We start from the raw sequence: 12,049 nt of genomic DNA, 5'->3' as shown, positions 1-12,049 counted from the left end.
GACAAGTGGTAGGTTTTCTATTGTTGGATGTGTTTAAGGGGAAGCTACCAAGTGTAGAATGTTAGTGTTGAATTATTGCATTAAATAGGTAGCTTGATTCAGTGTGACCAATGACATCTGCAATCTGATTTTGTATTAATCCTGCATTGATTTTTTTTTCATTTATTATTTCATTTATTAAATTTCTATACCGCCCTTCTTCCGAAGGACTTAGGGTGGTTTTTTTGAGGAGGTTCTTATATTTGGTTGTGAGCTTGTGGATCTTTCTCCTAGATTTTTTTTCTTAATCATTTTAAGTGAACAGTTGAAAACTATAAGTATGCAGACCATAAACTATTTTAGAAGATAGTTTCCACCAGATAAATTATCTTTGTAATCAGGACAGTTACAAAAAATCAAAGGCATATTGTATGATTCCATTATGTAGGTTTTAAAAAGTAGGAAAATGTGGGTCTCTTTTGAGCAGTGGTGGGTTGCTACCAGTTCACCCCAGATTGGTCGAACTGGTAGTGGTGGCAGTGGGAGGCTCCACTCACCCATCCGAATGCTTCTGTGCATGAGCAGAAGTGTTGCGTACGAGTGCGAGCGCCCACGAGAAAACTGGTTTTGAAACCCTCCCCTGCTTTTGAGATGATATAGCAGCAAGGAAATCAGATTTTTTTTCCTGTGTAGTCCATTCTATTGATAAGGATAGGAAAGTAATTAGGAAGTATATTTTTCCTATTTCTGTCCACATCTAATTTCTGCATTATTCTCTATCAGTTCTTTGTCTGCCTATGTAAATTTAAAAATCTAGGGAGAAAATGAAGTGTAAAAGGCATTGCATTGATTTTCTTGTCATTTTAACCATTCAAGACAGCAGCAACAACAAAGTGACATTCATGATTGAAATAACAAGGTCACAACAGGTTACAACAGAGCCTTTTGATCTAGCATCTAAACATCAATGACACATAAGGACCTATATCTGCTATAATAAAAAGGAAATATAATTTTAAAGATATAAACATGGTTAAGTTGACCATTTTTTTTAAAAAAAAAGCACAACTGTTTTGAGTAACCTAAACATTGTTTCACTGAATAGGGTTATTCCTATTCATGCAATATGTAGGGATGGATAAGCATATGTATGTATGGATAATTTGATTCACATTTTAGTGCAATCTAAGTTTAATATTCTAATGTTATATTTTAAGGCAATGTACAAATTGAATCCCTCATATCTTCAAAATAGATAACCTTCCAAATTTTGCAATACAATTTACACACACATACACACACCCCGTAATGATTTAGGAAAAAATCAATATAAAACAGAGAAAATTGCTTGTAAAAATGTGGGGAAATGTAGTAAAAATACAGATATTTTAGCACAAACATTTAAAAACAACTTCTAAAGCTACTAAAGAAATGGAATGAATCAATATAAAGATATCTGCAGAAAAATGAGATTCTGAGGGAAAATATATCTTTTGTCTGTAGTCTGTCAGGACAAATACCCCCTCCTTATTTTGAAAGATTTTTGGGGAAACAGAGTATTATACATGTCATCTTGAACCCCTGAAAAAATTGCAGGATATAGATGCAATAAATAATTGTATTTGTAACTAGGAAGACTTCACTATTTGTAAAGTCAATGATAAATTTAATTTAGTGAGAATGCTATGTATCCAAAGTGATGGGAGATGGACTGTCCGCAATATGCTCTATTATAGCCTTTCTGCTTCTTGGGGGAGGGGGGTCCTGAATTTAATCATGCTTTTTTTTTCTGTTGATACTTTGTTCTTCCATTTCCCTTAATTTCAGATTGAGTCTGGAGATGTTGGAGATGTGTACAAGATTCGGCTCAACTGTGATGATTTGGTAGACTTTGAGGGCTGGCATTTGAAGTCTTTGCAAATGGAAGAGCTACATGTTAGTCAAGAGGTGAACTTTGACTGCAACTGCTGGTTCTCCCTTAGCCAAGAATGCAAAGATATGGTGAAGGAATTTCCTGTAGTGAATGAAAACCAGAAAACTTTGTCAGGTAAAACAGGGGGAAGAGGTAGCTTCTAATTTACTTTTGGATTACTTTTGAATTCTTAATTGAATTCTTTTGATATTGATATTTCAATTGTTGATATAATTGCTTGGATTGATTCCCAGACTTTAAAATACTGATTTATTTTTCAGCATGCTTCATAAATAAATGATTTATTAGTTTACTAAATGCATTGATTTATTTATTTTATTTTACAAACACATGTGTATGTCTGTACATGTCTAGGTATGTAAAGGAAAATAAGTCAATGCAGTTAGTGAAATGAATGAATAAAATGAAATCATAATATACATTATATCAGCTATCCCAATCTATGACCATCACCACAGTGAAACTTAACATTTCCCCCTCACTTTTTTTGAACTTTCCATAAAAGTTAAAATAAAGTGGAGTAGGTGACATTACAAGTTTGCTGCACAAAAGCTTTAAATACATATGAGTGAATGTGTGCATGGTAAATGCATTATGGTGGTTTTCTCATGGTCATTCCAATCTTTGGTTTTAACTACCAGGGATGATTTTTGTTGACTATCTTGCTAGTAGGACAGCAAATGATTATAGTAATGATAAACCAATATAATATTGGCACCACTGTGCTGTTGTGAAGCCATTGGATTGGTTCTGGACTATGAATAGCTTTTTTTATAGTGTTTCCATGTCCTCAATAGTGAGAACTACAGAGAAACATGGGCAGCAGGTGGTAGTTGCTAATTATGTTGAATTTATTGCCAGGCTTCGAGACTGAACATTTTGTGAAATATTTTGAGTATTTTTTTTAAGACACACTTGCCTTTTCTTTATTGCAGATACCATATTATGAAGGTATTTATGAGCTTCAAAATACAATCCTCAAATTTAGAAGAAGCTCATATCTTCTGATATGAATATTATAGTATGATTCCATTAGCAGAAAACGTTTTGCTAAGATAATACAAAGGTTGGATTCTCTTTTTCTCCTCACAAATCTGCTCCAGGTTTTTTTCTAACTCATCATATTCAGGAGAAGAATAAATAAGATCTGCAAACGCTGTTTGCTTTTCACATTTCATCAGATACTATGAAAAGGACAAGCAACCTGCACTTTTGAAGTTATAGAATAGAATAGAATAGAATAGAATAGAATAGAATAGAATTTTTATTGGCCAAGTGTGATTGGACACACAAGGAATTTGTCTTGGTGCATATGCTCTCAGTGTACATAAAAGAAAAGATACGTTCATCAAGGTACAACATTTACAACACAATTGATGATCAATATATCAATATAAATCATAAGGATTGCCAGCAACAAGTTATAGTCATACAGTCATAAGTGGAAAGAGATTGGTGATGGGAACTATGAAACGATTAATAGTAGTGCAGATTAATAATTATCATTATTTCCTGATAACTACTGCAAATAGTGACTTAAAATGGAGAAGTATTTAAAAAAATGAGTTGGGTATCTATTGAGATTCTCAATCATCCAGATCATGGTTGTCCCAAAGATGCTTTTCAAAAGACAACTGGACTTTCTTTTTTTCCCTTTGAAAACTTTTTGCATTTCATCCAAGAAGTTTCTTCAGTTCTGACTGAATTGTGGGTAATGGGAGGACTTACATAATTTGCAGTCATCTGGTCTGTTAGCAGTCTGACAGTTGTTGAGGCCACTTGAGGGTTTATCTGTACCGTCAAGGTTACCTGAATCAGAGTGCAAAAAGGTATGGCACTTCTTGGTACTGCTGAAAGGGCCATGTTGTAAACAGGCAACACAATGTATTGTATTCCTTCCCTTCTGTTGAGAGAGGCTGTTCAGCTTTAATATAGATGGCCTTTTTGACCCCTCTTTCACACCAGTGGTCCTCTCTGTCCAGAATATGTCTAACAGAGGATAATTAGAACTGCAGAAAAAACAATTGCTACCAACCTGCCTTCCATTGAGGACCTGTATACTGCACGAGTCAAAAAGAGGGCTGTGAAAATATTTACAGACCCCTCACATCCTGGACATAAATTGTTTCAACTCCTACCCTCAAAATGATGCTACAGAGCACTGCACACGAGAACAACTATACACAAGAACAGTTTTTTCCCGAATGCCATCACTCTGCTAAACAAATAATTCCCTCAACACCGTCAAATTATTTACTATGTCTGCACTATTAATCTTGTCATCGTTCCCATCACCCATCTCCTTCCACTTATGACTGTATGACTATAACTTTGTTGCTTGTATCATTATGATTTATATTGATATTGATTGTTTCCTGATTGCTTATTTGTACCCTATGACTATCATTAAGTGTTGTACCTTAGAATTCTTGATGAACGTATTTTTTCTTTTATGTACACTCAGAGCGTATGCACCAAGAGAAATTCCTTGTGTGTCCAATCAAACTTGGCCAATAAAAAATTCTATTCTATTCTATTCTGTTCTGTTCTATTCTATTCTATTCTATTCTATTCTATTCTATTCTATTCTATTCTATTCTATTCTATTCTATTCTATTCTATTCTATTCTATTCTAAGAATTTATCCTGAATCTAGGGCCTTTCTGGACAGAAGAAATAGTTAGAACAATTAATCAATGGAATGACTTGCTTCCAGAAATTGTGGGTGTTCCAACATTGGAGGTTTTAAAGAAGAAATTGGGTAACAATTTGTCTGGTTACCATTGATTAATGGCATATAGGGTTCCTGCTTGAGCAGAGGGTTGGACTGGAAGTTCTCCAAGCTTCTTTTCAGTTCTGTTATTCTAAACAGCCCTCTCTCAACAGAGAGGGAGAGCTATGACACCACCTATTTCCTGTCTACAATACAATAGTACCTATCTCCTATCCTGTCACAGTCTCAAGAAGGTTCCACGCACATTTGTACTCTGATTCAGATGACCCTGGGGGTACAAATAAACCCCTAAGAGCCTCAATGACTTTCAGAGAGCTAACAATTGACGTTCAGAGTGCTAATATCCAGAAGACTGCAACAAATACTGTATAAATACTTCAATTCCCCTTTAGTTCACTGAACTGAAGAAGCTTCTTGATGAGAAGTGAAACATTTTCAAGGAAAAAACCCAAGGAAGTCCAGTTGCCTTTTGAAAGTCCAGCTGTTCGGACATCTAAAATGGATCAACAATGGGGAAAGCTTAGTACCACACATATCAAGGGACAGGGTAGTAATACCTAAACCTTATGGTGTAGGTTAGAGAAGAACAGAAAAGTTTCTCTGTACAATATGGAATAATTCACAGAGAAACCATAATCAGGGTTTCATCAATCATTCAGTCTCAAAGATACCAACATCTAGGAAACTTTAAGACACAAAAAAGACAGAACTGCTAGTATTTTGTAGGATTATTTGTTTAACTTCAGATCTCCTAACCCATTTGTTGGAGAGAAGCAATTTTATATAGTACAATAATTTTCTCATCATTAATTCTTCATTTCAAAATGTATTACTATATGTAGTTAAAGTAAACCCTCTTCCTTTGATGGCAATATTTGGCCATTCCAATCGGTGACACTCACAATTTTATTTGAATTATATATCATATTTGAATTAAAGATCCCTGTTTTCTTTGGTGGTTTTTTTGGGGGGGGTTGAACAAAGCATATTTTGTTAACACATTGAAACAGATACGTTTTTATATTTGTGTATATAGATTAAAGTAATGCAGTACAATGAGTACTGTTCATCTACTATTGCTTCTTTTTGCAGTACATAAATATATAGTCTCTGTACACACTGGAGATCTGTGGGGATCAGAAACCTTTGCAAACGTTTATATAACAGTTTATGGTGAACGAGGAGATACGGGTGTAAGAAAACTTCAAGATTCCTTTATTGACGGAGAAAAATTTCAAAGGAACAAGGTAAAGGAGAAAACACTAATATTATTTAAATATAAGACAATAATAATCAAAATATAATAACAAATATTTGAATAAAGTATTAGCCTCTTATTTTCATGTAATTGCTTTGTAGTTTGTTACATGTGGAAGAGCAGACATTCCTTTCTTCCTGTTATAGGCTGGGCTTTGCATAGCAGGGGTATTACATAGCCATCATTTTCAACAGAGAAGATATCATGAAATGACAGGGCCAAGGAAAGGAAAGCAACCAACTTCATGCGTTCATCGATATAACATATAAAACTCAAAACAGTTCTTCAGATTAGTTTTCCTGTGTTATTAACCCAGTAAAGCAAAAGAAATATTTACTTTCAATTCTAAGTAGCATTCCTTTGCAAAGGTTACTTACAACTGGGTAGCCATTTTCTGTCCTCTGTTATCTCTCTTCCAGCCTCCCTTCCCTAGAGAGGCAGCAGGGGAAATGACAGACTTAAAATGATTCAAAAATTTGAGTTATTTTCCTATGAAAAATCATTGCATAATAAAGCAGTCTTTACTATTACTCTTTACTACATATAAAGGTGTTTTTTTCCCCCCAGCAATCTTGCCTTGTTATGTGTGCGGACTAGCATGTCAACTAAATGCAAATGTTGCCAGTTCAATGCTATCCTTTTCTTCCTACTTAGAGATTGGAAAGGAATAATTATTCTGACTGGCATATTCTCTCCTAAACTGTCAGTCTCTTGCTCTGGCTGGCAGATGATTTCTCACTCTCTTTTCTTCAGCTTTCTGTGAAAACTGTCTGTATTAGGTAGTTTTATCCCCAAACATTCTTCGTCTTCCTTCCTGAACTTTCAACTCTCTGCTCAAAGTTCCTTGAGTTGCTTCAAGAGGCTTGCCCTGGCGTCTCTTAGAACGAACAACAATTCTTTCGTAAGAATTCCTATAGCAACTCATAGGGGCCTCTGGTGGCTCAAAGGACTAAGTCTGTCTGTTATTAACACAGCTGCTTGCAATTACTGCAAGTTCAAGTCCCACCAGGCCCAAGGTTGACTCAGCCTTCCATCCTTTATAAGGTAGGTAAAATGAAGACCCAGATTTATGGGGGCAATTAAGTTGACTTTGTATATAATATACAAATGGATGACGACTATTGCTTAACACATTGTAAACCGCCCTGAGTCTTCGGAGAAGGGCGGGATATAAATTCAAATTTAAAAAAAATTGGGCTTTGTTTGTTGCTTGTTTTAATCAACATATTACACTAACTAATATTCCATAGACACTTCTTCAGTTGCACACATCTATCAACTCCCTCCCAAAGTTCCTCTTGCTCAGTACCTTTTTGATACTCTGGCAAAATACTATCCATGTGAAACTGCAGTATTTTATATGTCCTATGCTCAGCTTCTATTTGTCTGCTAATAAGAACAGACTGTTTAGGAACTACCATAACAGATGGATCACTTTTGCAGGCTATTACATGGGGAAGGGTTTGACTAGATCAGAAAAGGCAACTTCTAGATTTGCCTTTGATGATGTCAGACAAATCTGGCTTCCCAACCTGATACCTCCTAATACAAGTAGACTACAAGTTCCAAAATTATTAACTGGCACACCAGTAAATATTTATGAAATTCATCAATCTATACAACATTGATAGAACTGTATTTCAAATACTTATTTCATACACACAAAAATATATTTTCACATTCACATCTATGCTTTACTAAATTGTTTTGTCTTTCTATCCATCCATATTTTTTTCCATTTTGCACAGAATAATTGTTTCCCAATTTCTGCCTTATTTTATACTATCCTTTCCAATTCACATCTCTTTTAGTAATGAAATAGGTTTGCTCTTCTATGAGTACTAGAATTACAATCTTTCAATTTATTTTGTTGGAATGATCTATTTGGCATAAGTAACTCTTTGAGGAGTTTATTTATTTAGGGAATTTATATTGCTACCTATTCTCACATGGCGACTCAATGCAGCTTACAGAATATAAAACCCATACAAAAACAATAAAACTAATAAAAGAAGTCATATAATAAATTAATATACTAAAATCACCTTACATTGGTAAAGTTGCACCTTACATTAATTGTTAAGATGAAATTTCTGTCTAAATTCTCTGGGTTTAAAAATTGAATATTCCTTGATTTGATTGAAGATTCAATATTTAGAATTATATTCTTGGTATTTTTATGAGGTGTACACATTTTGTATGTAACTCAATTTCATTTTTTACAGGTGGATTCCTTTTTAATAGAAGCAGTCTCCTTGAGCCATTTAAAAAAGATAGTTATAGGACATGATGGAGAAGGCTATGGTGCTGGAATATACTTAAAAATGGTAACCATTAAGAAATCAGAAAATTCTGACAAAGAATGGATGTTTCCATGTTGGAACTGGCTAGATACTTATATGGGAATCTGTGATACTGTTTGTGAGATTAAAACCATAGGTAGGTGCTTTTATTTGCTAATCAAGTTGATTATATTTTGCCTTCTGATTTGGCTAAATATGCATAAAATATTGATATCTATAGTTTATTTCCAAGACTCAAAAATAACAATTGATTTTAAATAGTTGGAAATCAAAAAAAAAAAATTATATAATAGCAACCTTGATTGTAGATTCTGAGCTATGATAGGAATATCTAAAATACTACTTTATTTTTCCATTGTGTCAAATGAGCTTTTCCTCCCTTAAGTCAATGTTGGTAGCCATAATTTTATAAAGAATAGTATCACATACAGCATGTTCCTATTTATGTCCTGATTGCAAGTATATTTCATTGGGCCCATTTGTTATGCCATCTGTCATTATTATTATTATACTAAATACTGTTTGCGGATGATACAGTTTGTGGAACATGGCTTACTTGGATGAGAACAATAAATTAGGACACTAAAGAATTCCTTAAAAATTATCTTTAGGAAAGAGGTTGAAACCTAACTGACATCAATTAAGAGTTCTAAATCTCAGATTTAAGATTAATAAAATGAGAATTGCATGTTAAATCTTTAAAGGATAACTGTTTATTTATATTGATGAAGTGTTATTCATGAATAGTTGTCATGGTTATAGCAAAAAGAACTCATCACTGTTCTATAATTGTGACAAAATGAAGCTCTGTGTTAAAGTCCTATTGATAACAAATTAGGAGCCTGAATAATTCTTTGAAATCAGTGGAATTTAAGAATTATGTAGTAATCGTGTTGTTATTATTGCTTTAATTTCTATTAAGGTAAAAGAAGGTTCTCCTCTTCAAGATATTCTCCAATTAATCAGCAGATATCTGGTTTATGGATAATGAATATCACCGGATCTGACATAAATGCTGAAACTGATCCAATGCATTTTACTTTCAACGTTTATGGAGATAAAGGTCACAAAAAGTTGGCACTGCAACTTTTAGGAAAGACAACACAAATCAAAGTAATGTGCCTTTTATTTTAAGAAGAAACAAAAAATCAGTCATGGATATAAAAAAAGTCATGTATAAATGTTGATATAGGTGTATTGCTTCTGCAGCTGGGGCTCAATAAAAGAGAAAAATAATGGTCTAAAAAACTGAAAGCGCTCTATATACTAACATTAAATCCTGCAACTATTTCTTTGGAGGTAATTCCTCTGAGAAACAATCTTTTTTAGGCAATGACCTCAAAAATGTTGGTATGTGAAATGATGAGTTATTAAAAATAATAGTGACACAGTTTCAATGAAGCCACATTTGTTTTTCACATCTCAGGATACAGTGGGATAAAGTCAAAGTTCTGGTCATTGCTTTATTGGATGTACAGGTTTTTTCTACTGTTGATTGAATCCATGTAAATTTTCTTCTATTGCAGTGTTGAAAGCAGCACTCTGAACAATGTTAGATAGTTTTGCCTAGCCAATTCAGAGCAACACAATTTCAGGGGCATTGCATAGGATTAAAATAGTAGGCTATTTTAATTCTCTATCTTTGATGAGTGCTAAGCTAGAAAAGGAATGCTGTGGTAGGAAGGAGAAATGAACCCTTCAATTTTTTTTCAATTCTGACAACTATATAAGAATGTTGGTTAATGGATATTAGGTTTTATCTATTTCATTTATTTTTTAAAAAAATGTATAGCATGGATATAAAATATAGGTACAAGGGGTATGAATAGTTTCCTTGAATTCTTATTGCTGTTGCTGCATTTCACAAAGCCAACGTAACAAACAGTTTGCTAACATTAATGTTTTCAGGCAGATCATAAATTTATGACAGATCATAAATCAATGACTCCATAAATTAAAACAAATTAAAATCAAGATGTACTATAGTTTAGAATTATATGAAATAATTTGCACTTAAACTAAAATAATCATAACCATTGTGTATACAAACCAGAGAGTTACTGCTGCTGATTCCAAACCTTATATGTGTATTATACTTCTTGAATATGTATTTGCTGAAATGAACTTTACATTTTTAACATCAGATATATGAATATCTTGCACAAATTCTTTAAAATATTCTGATTTTCTAATGTTTATCAAATTAAATATATAAAATGTATATAGTTAATGTCCATAAAATAGCCATGTGACTCAATATGAAATATTTTTTCAGGAATTTAATATCTACTTCAAATGTCTGAAGAAGTGCCATTTTTCCCTACAGTTCTTTTTTTATATAATTAAGGGAAATTCTAGGAAGTAGCTTGAAATTATTGGTACCGAAAATAAAACTTTAATTAACTAAAACTTTAAATTGTGCTATTTTGATTTTATTTTTCCCAAATAAATAGGATGAATTGGCAAATGTTGGATCAGTTTTCAAGATTCAGATATCCAGTGACCATGCTCAACTAAAGGAGTCCTGGCATATGGACATGTTGCATATGAAGCATACAGATACCAAACAAGAGATGTGGTTAAATTTTGATTATTGGTTTAAACCCAATGAAGACACCTGTGTTGAACTGCCAGCATTTTTTGCAGACCAGGATCCTTTGCCTGGTAAGATTATTTTGCTTTTTTAAAACAAAAGCTTAAATCCTTTGATTCAGCCTACTGACTGAATAAATGTCCAAAGACTTATTTTAACAGAGAATGTAAAACGATGGATATCGCAAGTCCCTGATGTTTTCTTGGCAAGTTTTCAGAAATGTTTTGTCATTGGCTTCTTCCTAGGTCTGAAAGAAATGACTGGTCCAAAGTCACTCAGTTGGCTTTATGCCTAAAGCAGGACTAAAAGTCACCATCTCCTGGTTTGTATCCTGATATTTAACCACTATACCAAACTGGCTCTTTACACATATTATAACATTATCTTTATTCCATGAATTCAAAGGCCAAGCCATAAAACAATTGTCTAGTTGCAGTGCTCAGAAAAAATCAGATGCTAAAAACAACACTTTTCAAAATAACTAGCTTTTGTTTTGTGTTGCAACTATCAAAATGGTCATTCTGAGAACAAGCCATATAGAGTATCCCTAGTCTAAACCATTTTAGCAGGGAAGTCATATCCTTCCAATGCTTTCATATTTCATGATACATCTATCATAAAAGCCAAGGTGCTGCAATGGTTAGAATGCAGTACTGCAGGCTACTTCTGCTAACTGCTGGCTGCCAGCAGTTTGGCAGTTCAAATCTCACTGGCTCAAGATTGACTCAGGCTTCCAACCTTCTGAGGTAGGTAAAATGGGGACCCAGATTGTTGGGGGTAATATGCTGACTCTGAAAACCACTTAGAGAGGGCTGTAAGACACTGTGAAGCGGTGTATAAGTCTAAGTGCTATTGCTATGTGGATAAATCTGTAAAATCTACCTATCCAAAACATTTCTTATTGATACAAACATTATAAAGCTGATATTGCAAATCTCAGACTTTAAGACTAATTAGTTCAACCCTCATCTGGATGCAGAAAATCCAGGATTCAAACATTCACAACAGATGACTGTCTAATTTCTGATTGAAGATCTTAAGAAAGAAGAGGCTCACCATTCTCCAGATGTGGGTTGGAACTTTATTTTATAGAGACCATTTGAAGCAAGCAATCTCATAAACCAAAAGAAAATAAAAATAAATTCCTGGTTACAGTTCCATAAGTACTTTGCCCATCTATTTTGTGTTATGATCCAGTCTATTGCAGCCCTTAAGTCATCCCATTACCTCTTGACAAATATGTAATACT

General features: G+C 33.7%; 1 protein-coding gene across 1 annotated transcript in view; it reads left to right on the top strand.

The window, feature by feature from the left end:
- The window catches only part of RP1 (RP1 axonemal microtubule associated), a 255,964-nt gene that overhangs the window by 157,975 nt on the left and 85,940 nt on the right, over positions 1-12,049 (top strand). Inside the window, exons 33-37 of the mRNA XM_058177836.1 lie at positions 1,807-2,026; positions 5,739-5,893; positions 8,130-8,343; positions 9,130-9,320; positions 10,661-10,871. Coding sequence (XP_058033819.1) covers positions 1,807-2,026; positions 5,739-5,893; positions 8,130-8,343; positions 9,130-9,320; positions 10,661-10,871 — 991 coding nt within the window. The remainder of the gene's footprint in view (positions 1-1,806; positions 2,027-5,738; positions 5,894-8,129; positions 8,344-9,129; positions 9,321-10,660; positions 10,872-12,049) is intronic.

The sequence above is a fragment of the Ahaetulla prasina genome, chromosome 3, assembly GCF_028640845.1.
Source record: "Ahaetulla prasina isolate Xishuangbanna chromosome 3, ASM2864084v1, whole genome shotgun sequence".
In the NCBI taxonomy this organism is placed as follows: domain Eukaryota; kingdom Metazoa; phylum Chordata; class Lepidosauria; order Squamata; family Colubridae; genus Ahaetulla; species Ahaetulla prasina.
The sequence above is the reverse complement of the archived record's forward strand: the minus strand, read 5'-3'. Positions and strand labels throughout refer to the sequence as shown.